The sequence below is a fragment of the Saccopteryx leptura genome, chromosome 2 (assembly GCF_036850995.1).
Source record: "Saccopteryx leptura isolate mSacLep1 chromosome 2, mSacLep1_pri_phased_curated, whole genome shotgun sequence".
NCBI classification, from domain to species: domain Eukaryota; kingdom Metazoa; phylum Chordata; class Mammalia; order Chiroptera; family Emballonuridae; genus Saccopteryx; species Saccopteryx leptura.
Window position 1 is genome coordinate 310353818 of NC_089504.1, and position 16439 is coordinate 310370256.

Consider the following 16439-nt stretch of genomic DNA (forward strand, 5'->3'; position numbering starts at 1 on the left):
GCTAAGCAGCTGCCCACCACCCTGGGAAGCCTCAGCCCCTTCTTTTCTACTAAACTCTTTTCTCCTATGAAATCCCACAGGCTGAGGGATGGGACTTTACTTGACATCTTGGTTCTGTCTCACACCCAGCCTTAGAAGATTCCAGGAACTACCCAGCTTATGGGAGGAAGGGGGAACTGAAGGTGATGACAGTGATAATAATAACATTAAAATAATTTTTTATTTATTTGAGTGAGACAGAAAGAGATGGAGAGAGAGAGAACATTGGTTTGTTGTCACACTGATGTATGCATCCATTGGTTGATTCTTGTATGTACCCTGACCAGGGATTGAATCCACAACCTTGGTATATGGTGACAATGCTCTAACCAACTGAGATACCTTGCTAGGGTCAATGATAATTTTTTTTTTTGTATTTTTCTGAAGTTGGAAACGGGGAGGCAGTCAGACAGACTCCCGCATGCGCCCGACCAGGATCCAACCGGCATGCCCACCAGGGGGCGATGCTCTGCCCATCTGGGGTATTGCTCTGTCACAACCAGAGCCATTCTAGCGCCTGAGGCAGAGGCCATGGAGCCATTCTCAGCTCCCAGGCCAACTTTGCTCCAATGGATCCTTGGCTGTGGGAGAGGAAGAGAGAAACAGAAAGGAAGGAGAGGGGGAGGGATGGAGAAGCAGATGGGTACTTCTCTTGTGTGCCCTGGCTGGGAATCAAACCCGGGACTCCTGCACGCCAGGCCGACGCTCTACCACTGAGCCAACCGGCCAGGGCCAATAATAATATTTTTAACGGTAATTGAAGGGAGCTCCTCATTTGAGAGAGAAGGTAGAAATGCACAAAAAGGCTCAACAGGCTGGCTAAAAAGTCAAGGTCAAGGAAAGGGTGCCGTGAACAAGGTGCTGTGGAAGCATCTTCCACTTGCAGCCAGCCCCGTAGCTGATGTGCTAAGTGGGTGAGGGGCACAAGGAGGTAAATTGTCCTCTTCTCCCCAGTCCCTCCCTTCCCACCAGCTCAGTCCCATCTGCCCTTCCTGCCATAGCTGTTCAAAAATGGGGTCTTGTTTTGTACTTTCTTCTTCCCTTACTTTACCATGACTTATTTCCCTTACGAGAGTATGACCCAACAGAGAGGGCAGGGACCTTGCTTGGGTTTCCATCCCACACTGTGCACATCACAGCGCTTTGTGCTGAGTGGGCACTCTGGGAGCATCTGTTCAATCTTAGGATAGAAGTCTGGGGTGGTCTGTGAGCCTTGAGTTGTCAAGTAAGAGGGTTGAGAGTATAAAAACAAAAACAGGCTTTGCAAGAATATTGCAAAGTTCATTTGAATTTGAGAGAGAGAAGCGGAAGGAAGATGCTGAGAGGGGACCAACGCCGGAAGTGTGCAGGCAGGAGGCAGGCAGCTGAGGACCATGGAGGGAACTAGAGAGCAGGCATTATCTCGATATCCCATCAAAGAGCCCTCTCCTGGGGTGACTGCTCTTTGCTGATAGACACCTGTTTGATCATATAAAGGAATGTGGGAGGGAGAAGTTTCCTATGGCTCCTGTGGTCACAGAGAAAGTTGTCTAAATTACAAAAGAGAAATGACTATGAAGTGATTAACTGCTCCAGATTCCTCCAAAGGCTAAATAAATTAATAAAAGGCAAAATAGCTCAAATAGCTGCTTAACCATTAGAAACATCCAAGAGAACCTAACCAGGCAGTGGCGCAGTGGATAGAGCATCAAACTGGGATACTGAGGACTCAGACTCAAGACCCCAAGGTCACCAGCTTGAGCGCGGGCTCAATAGCTGGAGCAAAGGGTTGCCAGCTTGAGCATGGGATCGTAGACATGACCCCATGGTCACTGGCTTGAGCCCAAAGGTCACTGGCTTGAAGCCCAAGGTTGCTGTCTTGAGCCCAAAGTCACTGGCTTGAGCAAGGGGTCACTGGCTCAGCTGGAGCCCTTCTCCCCCATCAAGGCACATATGAGAAGCAATCAATGAACAACTAAGGTGCCACAACTATGAGTTGATGCTTCTCATCTCTCTGCCTTCCCCCCTCTCTCTCTCTCTCAAAACAACACACACACACACACACACACACACACACACACACACACACACACACACACACACCATCTAAGAGGGTGCCCATAATCAAAGAAAATAAAGACCCAAGGTAGTAGCGTAGTTTGTCTCCAAGACAAACAAGAATAGCGTCGTGCCCCAGGCATCAGTTATGTTCGCTACACCACTGACCCAAGGGGGTCCTTGGCCTGGGTGGAAGGCAGACACTTTTGGAATTCCAGGCTCCCACTCAGGGACCCCACAGCCCACTAGCTGGCGCAGTTCCAAGAGCCCTATGTGGCAGTGTCACCAACCCTGCCTCCTCAGCTTTCCCTTAGCTCTTGGTCCAAAGCCCCATCAGTAGCATCTCACATTGTATCACAAAACCCACCTATCCTTTTGAATCATCTGTGCATAGTTCACTTTCTCCTACTAGACCATGAGCTAACATAGGCACCTTTTCCTATTTATCATATCTCCTTAAGGGAGATTCCGGGAATCCAGGAACTGGGGCTGGTTTAGTGTGTAAATTACAAAGGGAGATTGCCATTTGCTAACTAAATCATGACCCCTTTTAGTGTTGTGATGAGGGCATGAGATATTCATTTTCCTTTTTAAGGGATGGCTGCAAAGTTAACAAAACTACTCTCTGAGGAGGCATTAGGAAGGACAGGGAGGGCTGCGGCTCTGACCCACATTTCATTTCTGAGCGGCTGTCAGTTCTTGCTGAGTCATAAATTTCTTATCTCAGCCTCTCCTGACAAGCTCTCTTTTTAACTGTAGTTCCCGGAGAGGGAGGTCTTGTACCTCCATTTGGTAGAGTATTTCAAGACTTATGGAATCAGTTTTCTTCAATTTGCTGCTTTTCTCCAAGAACTGTGTCTTTCCCAGAATTACTTTAAGGAGAATGTCCAATTTTCTAAGCAGTCTTCAGGCTTAGCAGTGGTCACCTGTCCCTATTTTGGATTTCCATACATTAGGCACTCTGTGATGTTTCCTCACTTTAGACGGATTTTTGAATGAGCCTTGAGTTGTAGCTTTGATAGCCTATAGCTTAGATTCTGCACCTTGTCACATTGTTAAAATGTATATGCTCTTTGGCTCTCAATTAATACATTAATGAATAGGCCTGCTTAACAATGAAATGTTTTCAGTTTCCATATTTATTCTCTCTAATCAGGAATTAGGTGGGTGATCAGTCCTGGTGACATCAGTAGACCATTATTTGTTTGGAGGGAGGGAAGGGAAAGGTGGCAAGGCATTATCGTGCTGCAAACCCAAGTTTTGCTCCCCAAGTAAATTCTATATACCAGCCAGCATCTCAAAGGTGGAAATTTGCTAAAGATGCCCATAGGAGGGGAGAAAATACTTGTAAATCATATGTCTGATAAAAAATAATTTAACATCCAGAATATATAAAGAACTCTTACAACTCAACAACAATAGAAAAACAAGCAACCTGATTTAAAAATAGGCAAAGGACTTGAATAGACATTTCTCCAAAGAAGACATACAGATGGCCAATAAACTAATGAAAAAAAAAAGCTCAACATCACTAATCATTAGAAAACCCCAAAAAAACAGAGCTTTAACCTCACACCCATTAGGATGGCTACTATTAAAAGAACATCTCAGAAAAGAACAAGTGTTGGGGATAGTGTCGGGAAATTGGAACCCTTGTGCATGTTGCAGCTGCTATGGGAAACTGCGAGGCAAGTCCTTCAAAACTTAAAAAGAATTCTATGATCCCACAACCCACACAAAATAATTGAAAGCAAAATCTCTGCGCACCCATGTTCATGGCAGCATTATTAACAATAGACAAAAGATGGAAGCTACCCAAGTGTTTACTGACAGGTAAATGAGATATTAGCCTTAAAAAGGAAGAACATGTTGACACATGCTACATACAACATAAACCTCTAGGACTTCATGCTATGTGAAATCAGTCACAAAAGGACGTGCTGTATGATTCCACTTATATGAGGTATCTACTACTTAAATTCACGCAGACAGAAGAGAGAATGCTGGTTGCCAGGGACTGGGCTGAAAGGTGAATGGGGAGTTAGTGTTTGCTGGGAACAGTTTCAGTTGTGTGCAATGAAAAGAATTCTGGAGATGGATGGAGACGAAAGAAGTACAACACTGAATATTTTTAGTGCCACTAAACCATGCACTTAAAAATGGTTTTCATTTTTGCCCTGGATGGTTGGCTCAGCAGTACAGCGTTAGCCCAGCATGTGGAAGTCCTGGGTTTGATTCCCGACCAGGGCACACAGGAGAAGCGCCCATCTGCTTCTCCACCCTTCCCCCTCTCTTTCCTCTCTGTATCTCTCTTCCCCTCCCATAGCCAAAGCTTCACTGGAGCAAAGTTGGCCCGGGCACTGAGGACGGCTCCATGGCCTCAGCTTCAGGTGCTAGAATGGCTCCAGCCTCAAAGGAGCAAAGCTCCAGATGGGCAGAGCATCGCCCTCTGGTGGGCATGCCAGGTGGATCCCAATTGGGCACGTGCAGGAATCTGTCTGACTGCCTCCATGCTTCTAACTTCAGAAAAATACAAAGAAAAAAAGAAAAGAAAAGGTTATGATTTTAAATGTTATGGTATGTATATTTTGCGACCATTTTAAAATGTTTTATTATTTATTTTTAGTGAGGGGGGGACAGACAGGAAGGGAGAGAGATGAGAAGCATCGATTCTTCATTGCGGCACCTTAGTTGTTCATTGATTGCTTTAACATATGTGCCTTGATCAGGGGGCTCCAGCAGAGCAAGTGACCCCTTGCTCAAGACAGGCCCTTGGGCTTCAAGCCAGCAACCTTTGGCCTCAAGCCAGCAACCATGGGGTCATGCCTATTATCCCACAGTCAAGCCAGCGACCCCGCGCTCAAGCTGGTGAGCCCACACTCAAAACCGGATGAGCCTCTACTCAAGTCAGTGACCTATGGGTTTGGAACCTGGGTCCTTTGCATCCCAGACCAATGCTTTGTCCACTGCACCACTTTGTGATCAGGCTTGCCACAATTTTTTAAAAAGCTGTAGTAGGAAGACAGTACCTAAATAGTTAATATTAATTTTCTCCACTTGATTTTTCTTCAGAATAATTTTCTGAAGGCGATAAATCACTTGCTGAATGAATTCACCATCGAGAAGGACTCGCAAGTAACTTGATTTGGTCAGGGACAAATAGCAAAGCGTGACGGAGCGAGAGCTGGGGATTTCAATAATGAATGAACTTTGAAAAATGCCCTAAGCCTCTATTTATTTATAATGAACATACAATGCATATTCATACTATGCTGTTCATATCTGCAAGACTGTTTATGCAGCAGATGAATAATTCAAACAGATATTGGCTCACCTGGGCAGTAACAGGCTACAGGTCAGGATTGGATGCTATTCTGACGGTTACTGATTTTTGTTCTCCAGATGTTTGTGTTGCCAGAGTCCTATCGCTCATTGAAAGGCCCTGGGACTTGTGTCAATGTATGATTTCTCTTTTTGCCATCCTCTTCTCACTTCTGAAGAAATAATGTATCATTTGAAGGGGAGGGGATTCCAAAGCCAGCTCTTGTCTACTTGTACTTTTTCATGCTTGTGGCAATTATCATTATCATGATTATATATTATATTATATTATATTATATTATATTATATTATATTATATTATATTATATTATATTATTTCTATGTGCATCCTAGACTTTTTAATACTCTTAATGGTTTGTATCATCCATAGACCTTAAGGAGGGCAAGAGTGCTCTCCAGACAGTAGAGTATGAAGTGGAGGATGAGGTTCAAGCAGAACATCCACGAGGCCCTGTGACTGGACAGCGTGACTGGTGCAAAGACAGAGATGTGAGGCCTGTTCTGTGCTTTTCAGATTCCAGTAGTTACTTTCTGTCCCCACCTTAGAAACCACCCATTAGCGTCACCTTCTGCAATGGTTAATTTGATGTGCCAACCCGAGTAGACTACAGGATGCCCAGACGTGGTCCGACATTACTCTGGGTGCACTCGTGAGTGTTCCGGGTGAGATTAACATGAATCAGTAAACTGAGTAAAGCAAGTAACTCTTCCTAATGTGTTTGGGCCTCATCCAATCAGTTGAAGACCTGGATAGAACAAAAAGACTGTGAAGGTGGGACATCTGTCTTCTTCCTCTCTCAGACTAGAATTTATGGCATGGGATCTCCTGGGTTTCCAGCTTGCCAGGTCATGGGACTTCTAGCATCCATAATCATGTAAGCTAATTCCTGTATTTTATCTCCTATTAGTTCTGTAGAGAACCCTATTATCCCTAATTCTGTCTTCTCTATCTGGTAAAATAACTTTTATACAAGCAGTGTCCTAAATTTTCATGACCAGAATCCCAATGTAGGGATTCCGTTGATGGAATTTCAGCCCGGAAAGAATTCTGGTGAACTAGCAAGAGCAAAGATGGAGCAACGATAGGTCGATTCTCATTCTTGCTCAGCTGCAAACAAGTCTGGTGGTTGGGGGGGAGGGGCGTTTTGTCCCTGAAGGACATTCCTTAATAGATTGACATTGGAAAAACTTGCTTTGCTAGAAATGCTGATTATTTAAAAAAAAACAAAACATACTGTATTTCCATTTTTATATACCCTGCCTCCTCTTTCCTATATCAGTTAGCGAGAGCCAGGTCCTAGGCAGGTGAAAGTGGGGAAATACCCTTTGAAGGAATCTCTGCCCACGGAGAAATGAAGCAAGCAAGCCACAAAATGCACCTAACAGAGATACTTCCACTGTGGCCTTTATATTTATGACTATTAAGCTAACGAAGGAAGGTAATTCTGAAAGCTTTATGTCAGTTTTAACGGTCCCTCCAGACTGAGAAAGTCAATGGATGGTGTCCATAGCATTTTTTCTCTTTCTCTGACAGCCATTGACAGGGTCATTTTGTACTTGTAACTGCTGTCACTGAAGCATGGAGAAAGGGCCCTGTGAGGCCAGGAGAACAAGGACGACTTCCCTGCAAGGACCCCTATTGTCGTCACTGACAATAATAGTTACTATAATTTTCATTCTGCTTTTCTGTAGTCTACTTGGTGGAGCTTAAAGCTATGGGATTTGGGCCACATAAAATCACATTAGCGTAAAATCATGCATTGTAATCTTGCAAGAGTATTCTACAAAACTGCAAAGAGGAACTATGCAAAAAGACAAAAATAATTACCAGTGCATGTCACTTGACTAATACAGTTATGTATGGGATACTAATAGCTTTTCAGAAGTTTTCAGATACAGTGTCAATTTGAGTCTTTTTTCTTTTATGTTTCTGGATTGGATTATTCGACCACTGCCAGTTTTTCTCCCCAAGGACTTGGCTTTTCATATCCAGGGGAAAAATGTAAATTTATTGTAAATTAGCTGTTTGGTTGTTGCCTGGTAGTTTCTCTTTAAGATCTGCAACGCAATTTAGACCATTAGGTCGGGAGCCGTGCCGGGCTGTCTGCAGGGAGAAAATTTTGAGGGTTATTGGCGTTCGGACAGAGTACGGAGAGACATCTGACACTTCCAAATCCGACTCTGCGAAAGGAGCCTTAGTGAATGAAACAGGATGGGGGTTCACAGGTGGGATGAAAAAGCTCTAAAGGGGGCCTCGAGGTCCGGAGAAAACAGACCAAAAAAAGGTGGTGCAGAAAAAAGAGATGAAAACGAGAAAGACAAACGAAAAGAAACAAAGCGAGAGAAAAATTAAAATAAAAAAACAAAACCCGAAGAAGCAGACAAAAAGGAAAGGGAAGTCGTGTACCAGGTGGAGCTGAGAGCGAAGCCTCGTGCAGGAGCGAAGACTACAACCCCCAGAATCCCTTGCGGAGCCTTGCCCCAAGAGTCAGTCTCCTAGGCAACCCAGGTAAAAAGGATGGCTTCCTTCGGGGGAGATTCCCAGAGGCCAAAGCCCAGCTTATTCGCGAGGGGCTCCAGCGGTTTGGGAACCCGGCTCCAGTCGCTTTCATTGCGCTCGGAAAAGGAGTACTGGGCTGCGTTTCCCATGGGGCAGAGACGGCGAAGTACTTCCAAACCCTCCTTCCTGCTCCGTCAGCTCATTCACCCGTATCAGGACTTGGAGCAAGAGGACTACGAGGGCCAGGACGAGGACGAGGACGAAGACGAGGACGAGGACGGAATGGGATCCGAGGAGTCCTCCGAGTCCGAGACCCTGAATTTGGAGGTGTGTGCCTCCCCTCACCTCATCCCCCAATTCTTCACCCCCTCGCTCTTTTCTCCAGCGCTGGGGCCCTGCTCCTTCAGGGGCAGCTTCCCCACGCACCCTTTTTAGCCTGTGTTTGCCCCATTCCTTGGGCTTTTGCCTCCAGGAGTGCCTCTTACAGCTCCGAGGTTGCCCCTGTTTTTTATTATTACTATATTTAATTTTTTTTCCTATTTATTTACTTTATTGGGGTGACACTGGTTAACAAAATTATACAAGTTTCAAGTGCACAGTTCCACGGCACATCCTCTGTACACTGTATTGTGTGTTCCTCACGCCAAGGCAGGTCTCCTTCCTTCACCACTTAGTCCCCCATACCCTCCCCGCCTCCCACACACCCCCTCTTCCCTGCGGTCACCACCCTGGGCTCCCCCTCTTTTCTTCCCACCTGTTACCCCGTTTCCTCGCCCCTTGTTGAAATATTCCCCAAGTACCTCCTTTATTTTTCGTTCGCACATTTGCTTTCTTAAGTTATACAGCGTCGTTATGAAAAATTATCTATTTCTATGGAACTTATGATTTCAACTTTGTCAAAATTAATACCTGGACAATAATTGTGAATAGAAAGGGTTCTGTCTCGGACATCCTCGGCACTTTCCCCCCATGAATTTGAAGTTACTCCAGTGCTCTCGCCTACTTAGAAGTTCCTTTCTCCTCTTTTCACTAGAGAAAAAACTTTATTATTACTATTTTCTACTTTTTTGAAATAATCTGAGAAGTACCTCCACAAACACTAAGTGACTTAAAAGTTTAATCTATTACTTCTGCCAGGTGTTTATGATAAATATCAAGCAACACAGCCCAGCTGGGGGTATTTTAGGATGTAGAGAATGCTCCCAGCATTCCATCTACCTTACTGGAGTAACGGCTTACCTTCCATGTTCATACAAACTCACATTAATACAGTGCCTCTTCTAACTACCACCCAAAACCATTTCTTTTGCAAACAGATTGATTTGCTTCTTTTCAATAAACTGTTAAGTTTCCCTCTTTTTGTTGCTGCCAGGAAACTCAAATCAGTCTTTTTCTTAATTTCAATAGCTTTTCTTTAGATAGGTTTTTCCCTCCCCTTTCCTCTTCCTCTGTAGTCTAAATTGCCTCACATTCTTTTCAGAAGTGGATATGACACAGAGAAACGGGATGTTTCCAGTGCCCCGCTTCTGTGATACTCTCCTGGCTTCCCCTTTCTGCACCTCTGCACGTTGCCCTAGTCACCTGTCCTCCTGGAAGCCAAGCCCTCTTCCTTATTACTCTTATTTCTTCTTCTTCTCCCTCAGTAACTTGCTTTGTCTTCTGTTATTCTGATTCCACCATTAACCACTTACACTCGACCCCACGTGGATTCCCTTCTTTTGTAACCTCCTTTTGTTCACTTTCAACATTTGGCCCATTTTCACACCTTCGTTTTGTCTTTCCTTCTCTTCTACCTCCCTTTTACATGGGCTGGTGATGCCTTAGTTTTGTTTAAAGTGGATTTTATAGGAAATTATTCTCTATTGGTTCACCCTTTGATTTACTTTGCAACCCTTAGCAGTTACTATTGAATAACTGTAGCAGTGTTTTTACAATTTCGAGATGTTTGTGTGGTTTCCACCAGCTTCCACCCCAGAGGGATTCACAAATGATTCACCAGTTCACTATTATTCTAATGAGCGCGTGCTCTGAAGCTGTGGGATTCATTAGTACCACTGTTCACCTGCCTTCAGTATGCCATTAACAAACCGTGGAGAGGGTGACTTGAACTACATATAGTTATTCCTTTTTGGCTTATAGGATGAATGTAAGAAAACTTTGTTAATTCTTTCATACACGTTCTGAATATTCATATTTATTTTGTGTTTTTACGTTCTATTTTAGCTTTTTACAGTATCTCATAAGTTTTAATGTACTGAATAAACTGTAGAGTTTAAAAGGAAACATTTGAGCTTTTATGTTCAATGCTTACTTTCCATGTTTTAGCCTGTTTAAGCTTTATAATGCCACGATGGTCACAGTGATTACTGAGTGCCTGTAATGCAAATTAGCCTCAAACCTCCGTAGCCCTTATGAATTAAAGGGACGCAGTGCAGACCAGCTGTTGAGAATAGTCTTTGGTTTTGTGCAGTCGTTTGTTAGTTGTGAGATTTTGAGCAAGCTACTTTACCTCTCTCTGTCTCATCTGTAATATATGAATTATAATAACACCTATCTCATAGGAGAGTTGTGATAATTAAATGAGATTCTATATGTAAAATACTTAGCATAATACATCGTTTATACTGTCACTAATACAAATAATAACTTCCGTGTTTTTATCTGCTAACTACAGCCCATTAAGTGATTTAACTAATTTAGCCTTCATTGAACGAACACTCATTGAATGATTGCTATGTAGGACGCACTCTTTGACTATATGGGGCATGAAAACCGCTCTTTCCCAGTAACTAATGTGGGTAATAATGGCTACTCATTGGATAGTTACCAGCATCCAATTTAATGAGAAACTGTGTTGATGTTCTTACTGCAGTGTCTGATATAGAGTAGGCCCCTTCAGAAATTATCGCTGTTATCAGTAATAGCAACAGTAAAAATAGAATATGGTGGGAACGTCACTGAGGACATGCATGGTTCCTCTCCAGGTGGGAGAAGAACGTGAGTAAGTCAGAGCTATTCATTATGTGAGGTATAGCCGTGTACAGGTGACGGCTGGGTTGCAGGGATTGTAGAAGACTGAGGAAAGTAGGCGCTTGTCTGGGTGGAGAGGCGGTGTGCGGGCAGGTGGACAGCAGCTCTTCTCACCGATGAGAGGTACAGGCAAGAACAGAAAAAGCAGCCAAGGTGGGGGCCAGGTTGTGGAGGGCTCTGGGCTTTTGTGTTCTGACATGGATCTCTGGCAGCTGAGTGGGATCAGGTTAGAAGCAAGGAGGTCATTGATGTCTTTGGAGGGGAGACAGGAGTCTGGATTAAGGCAGTGGAAGTGGAAATAGAAAGGAAGCTACAGACGAAAACATGTAAAATATTTGAGATGGGGTGGTTACTAATTGAATATTAGCAATCTGGGGTGACTGTTGGTCTGTGACATGGTCGGGGGTGCATAGGGGGATATTAAGGCCATTAGCCACAATAAGAAACAGGAAATAGATGGACCTGTGTATTAAGGAGTGGGATATATGAGTCCTATGACTGAAAGTCAGGGAAAAAGGCTCCGAGTATACATGGGAAGAATTATCGGCATCAGCGTGTGTGTCATCAGCCAGGAAGAGAAGAGGAGAGGCGAGGGGGGCCAAGGTGAGAACCTGGGGGTGAATGTGTAACCCTTTGAGTAGTACAGACGTTCATGTACGTCCTCGTGTCTCTTGACCATCCTGAGTACGATCGTACAAACATTTATTTTTTATTTTTTTTATTTTTTGTATTTCTCTGAAGCCAGAAACGGGGCGAGACAGTCAGACTCCCGCATGCGCCCGAGCGGAATCCACCCGGCACGCCCACCAGGGACGACGCTCTGCCCACCAGGGGGCGACGCTCTGCCCCTCCGGGGCGTCGCTCTGCCTCTACCAGAGCCACTCTAGTGCCTGGGGCAGAGGCCAAGGAGCCATCCCCAGCGCCCGGGCCATCTTTGCTCCAATGGAGCCTTGGCTGCGGGAGGGGAAGAGAGAGACAGAGAGGAAGGAGGGGGGGGGTGGAGAAGCAAATGGGCGCTTCTCCTGTGTGCCCTGGCCGGGAATCGAACCCAGGTCCCCCGCACGCCAGGCCGACACTCTACTGCTGAGCCAACCGGCCAGGGCCCGTACAAACATTTTTATTTTAGGGCCTGGCCGGTTGGCTCAGTAGTAGAGCGTGGCCTGGCGTGCAGGAGTTCCGGGTTCGATTCCCGGCCAGGGCACACAGGAGAGGCGCCCATCTGCTTCTCCACCCCTCCCCCTCTCCTTCCTCTCTGTCTCTCTCTTCCCCTCCCGCAGCCAAAGCTCCATTGGAGCAAAGTTTGCATTGGCGCTGAGGATGGCTCTGTGGCCTCTGCCTCAGGCACTAGAATGGCTCTGGTTGCAACAGAGCGACGCCCCAAGATGGGTAGAGCATCGCCCCCTGGTGGGCGTGCCGGGTGGATCCCAGTCGGGCTCATGCGGGAGTCTGTCTGACTGCTTCCCCGTTTCCAACTTCAGAAAAATACAAAAAACAAAACAAAAATTTTATTTTAAGAATGTGTAAGGCAACATTAAAAAAAGGCAAATATATGTTCTTCTTGTTTCCATAAACGGGTTATCAAACAAACATGATTATAAGTTAATAAAGCTGTAACTGAAACTAATTTCCGTTTTTGAAAAAAAAAAAAAAACAACTCACTTCTAGGGGTCAGCGAGCATGAAAAAACTCACTACTCAAAGGGTTAAATAGCGGAGGAGGAGGAGGATTTGAGGAGGGAAAGTGGGAAGGACTAGTGAGGGAAGCAGAAGCAGCAAGAGCTGTGTGGTAGGGAAGCCAAGGCAAGGAGAGCGTTGGGAACGGAGGGTGGTTTTGCTGGCAACGTGTGAAGTGAGACGAAGCCAGAAGGGTGCCCATTGGCTTTGCCTGTCTACGGGTCCTCAGAGACCTGGGCCCGTGTGATTTTGTGACGTGACGGAGGCAGAAGCCTCGCTAGTGAGTCGAAGAGTGAATGGGAGGTGAAGAAGGGGAACTACAAGATAAAAAAGGCCACCCTGGAGGAGCTTGGTTAAGAAGCAAGACGCCAGCTGTAGATAATGGGACACGCAGGACTGGAGGGAGGGGGCTTTAGGACAGAAGAGGCTCAGAGCTTGCGTAGCTGGCCAATGACAGTGACTAGTTGAAATCACAGGCAAAGAGGGCAAAATTGATGGTCCCTGAGCACGCTCCCTGCGGAAACAAGTGGGAGCCTGAGCATGGAGAAGGAGCAGGCTTTCTCTGAGACCCGGATGAGAAGCCCTGGGCCAGGCAGGTGTGGAACGTTGAGGGGGGTCATGTCTGATTGTTCCTTCTTGGCCTCCAAAGGAGCAGAGAAGGGCATCCGCTGGCAGTAGGGGTGCTGGACACGTTGAGGAGAGTGCTGAAGGTTTAACCAGTCACGGTGGGGTGGAGAGGCTGCTGATGGGCAGTGGGAGATGCCTACAGCACCGAGCCCAGCTCCCAGTCGACTTCCAGTGGTACCAGGATGCCTGGTGTGGGGCCTTCCCAGCCCACTCCGCAGCTGAGGGGAGAGCGGGCTCCTTAACTCATTCAGCCTGTGTTTGTCCCGGCCCTGAACTCCCCCTTCTCACTTCATGCTGCAGCCAGTTTGAACTCTTGGTGCCCCCCCATGGGCCACGCTCGCCTCTGCCTTTGAGATTTTGTACGTGTTTCCCCTTTTGCCTGCTGTACCATTCTTGACCCTCTCTTCTGTCCTTTCCTCCCCTTTTCCAGAAGAACCCACAACTTTGGGTCTCAACCTAATTGCTCTGTCCCCAGGGAAACCGTTTTTATTCTCCTGCTCCCCATTAGAACCGACAAAAAAGGGCGCCCTGTGGATAGAGCACCCTGCCGGCCTTTGTTGTAATATTGATTCAAGTCCTGAGATTGCCTGTGTACTCGGCTGGCCAGTGCCGAACATGACCCGATCCCTGCACAGTAGTTGATGGTGAACTTGATTCGGGTCCGCATGGGTATATGGTGGTTGTAACCAGGGACAGGGAGTCAGAAACATGAAGGTAGAGACATTGACATTTCTCAGGGATAACCAGTAGGGAAAGAAGTATAGTCGGAGTGACGTCACGGAAATGGCGCCGTGAGCAGCGCGTCCGACAGATCTCCCCAAAATCACAACAAATTTATCAACTAGAAACAGGAAAATTTATCTTCGGAGCAAACTGAAAGCAAAAGGACTGTTATCACTCGAATCTGAGAGACGAGGGTGTGGAGGAAGCTACCGCAGGGACGTTCATTCAAGCCGCGAGAAAGTGCGCCGGTGGTAAGTCATCCCGCACTCGGAAACCCCCGCCGCCGCCGCCGCCACCGCCGCCGCCGCCGCGAGCAGTGGGTCGGTTGCAGAGCCAGCGGCAAACAGCCGCTGGCGCACTCCCGGTCTGATTGCAGACCGAGCATTGCAGACCGAGCACCGCTAACGTTCCCAGCGGCCCGCGCACGGGGAGCGGGAGAGGCCCCAGGGCGGTATTCCCTCCTTGGGAGATTCTCTCCGTGGGCGGGGCACCTCACCCAGCCATTCAAGCTAACAATCAAGCGTTGGGGGAGGGGCGCGCGCAGGCAGCCTGAAATACCTTCGGGAGCACAGCTGCGACCCAATTACTAAAATTAACTTAACCCGTGAAATCTGCGCACCCTCGGTTCTAATTGATAAGATCTCTCTCAGTTCACCGACCCAAGACAAGAGGCGTGATATTTTTTGGTGCCTCTCGCTAAAGGGGCGGGGGCAACTTCTGATTGATAGAGCCTCCATATTCAGGGATAAACGCTAACAAGAAGGACTTGGCAGATAATAAGATCTATACCACACTAGTCGCAAGCAGAGACTAGTGCCTCTTTTTACCGGCCAAAACAGGCTACAAAGTGTGGAAAGCCTGGGTTGAGAGGTCCAACGGAATGCTAGGCGCAGAACAATCACCTTGACAACAATTGACTCCCACCCCCGCCTGATTACACTGGAGGCCCTGACTGTCAGAGCCCTTCCCAGAGCCTTGCACTGAGTGGGGATAGAGGGGGGATTTCCCAGCTCTTTGAGCCTCTTACTCCCCAGGCAGAAGCAGTGGCAGCCTTGGGGCTGGATCGCCAGGCTGCTGGTTCGGGAGGGGGGGACTGGGAGAGAGAATCCACGAAGGCGAACTCTCTCGTCGTTAGACCCTGCAGACGCCGGCAGGCCTTGACTACCAACAAGACTAAAGCCAATTGTGTGACATTGCCATAGAACCCCATCAACTGCAAGTCCCTGCCTGGGTGTGGCGCAGGGGCAGGGCCTGGGGTGCAGAGTCGCCGACCGGGAAGAGGGAGAGAGGAGAAGGAAGAAGAGGTTGACATCTCAAAATCAGGAAAAATCCACAGACTTTGCAGCTTGTTCCACTGTTTGTTGGTTTTTTTTTTTTTTTTTGTAGTTGTTGTTGTTTGTTCCTTCTATCTTATTGCCTTTATTTCCTCCACCTCAGCCCTTCTATTCTCTGCCCATCTTATGCTTCCCTTTTCTTGAACTACACTACCCATAAGTGTTACATTTTATTTCTCTCCTTCATCCTCACCCTCCTTTGGGGTTATACTCCAGGACACTTAATTCTCACTCTCTCCTCTTTTGTTTTTTTTGCCTTATTTTGTTTTTTTCTCTTCCTTTTTTATTTCTTCCTTCGTTTTTCACTTTTTCTTATTTTTTCCTTTCTATTCGTTTTTTCTTTTCTCGTTTTACTTTCCTCCCATTTAATCCTCAATCACGAACAATTTAGTTAATTTGGGACTCAAGGTTTTTTTTTTTGGCTTTGTCTTTCTTTTTCGGTTTTGTTTTTGTTTTTTTCTGGTTGGTTTGTTTTTGTGGCATTTTGGGTCCTCCCAACCCAAGGTCTCCATTGTATTTGGTCTTTGCTCCACTTAATACAACGTATTTTTACTTATTATTTTTATTTTTTCTTCTTGATTATTCCTTTTTTTTGTCCTTTTTTCTGGTTCCCGCTTGTCCCTCTCATTATATCTCTTGGTTGACCGTCACCCGCAGGCAGATCAACTTATGCTTGTCTAAGATTTTCTTCCCTTTTTTTTTTTTTATTTATTTATTTATTTATTTATTTATTTTTTTTTTGCCCCCTTGAACTCTTCACCGCAAACCAGGCCCTCCATTATAGGCACGATATTTCCCTGAGGAGGGGAGAGGAGGGAAGGAGAACAAAGAAAAAAAAAAAGGGGAAATAATAAATTATTACTGCTTTTTTTTTTTTTTTTTTGTGGGGTGTTTTACCCTTTGTTTTTTTTTTTTGTTTTTTTTTGTTTTTTTGTTTTTGTTTTTTTTTTTTTTTGTTTTTTTTGTTTTTGTTTTTGTTTTTGTTTTTTACTTTTTACTCTTTATTAATTCTAATTAGTGCTATCAACAAGACCACCCGCAGATGCCAATAAGAAAGAGGAAATCGAATATTATGGATACAAAAGAAAGAGAGGTAACACAAATAGATGTGGAAAAATCTATGGAGAAAAGACT

General features: G+C 45.7%; 1 protein-coding gene across 1 annotated transcript in view; it reads left to right on the forward strand.

Moving 5' to 3' along the window:
- Nucleotides 1–8003: 8003 nt before the first annotated feature.
- Nucleotides 8004–16439, forward strand: part of LOC136393537 (leucine-rich repeat and guanylate kinase domain-containing protein-like) — a 113519-nt gene continuing 105083 nt past the window's right edge. Inside the window, exon 1 of the mRNA XM_066366171.1 lies at nucleotides 8004–8245. Coding sequence (XP_066222268.1) covers nucleotides 8066–8245 — 180 coding nt within the window. The 5' untranslated portion in view covers nucleotides 8004–8065. The remainder of the gene's footprint in view (nucleotides 8246–16439) is intronic.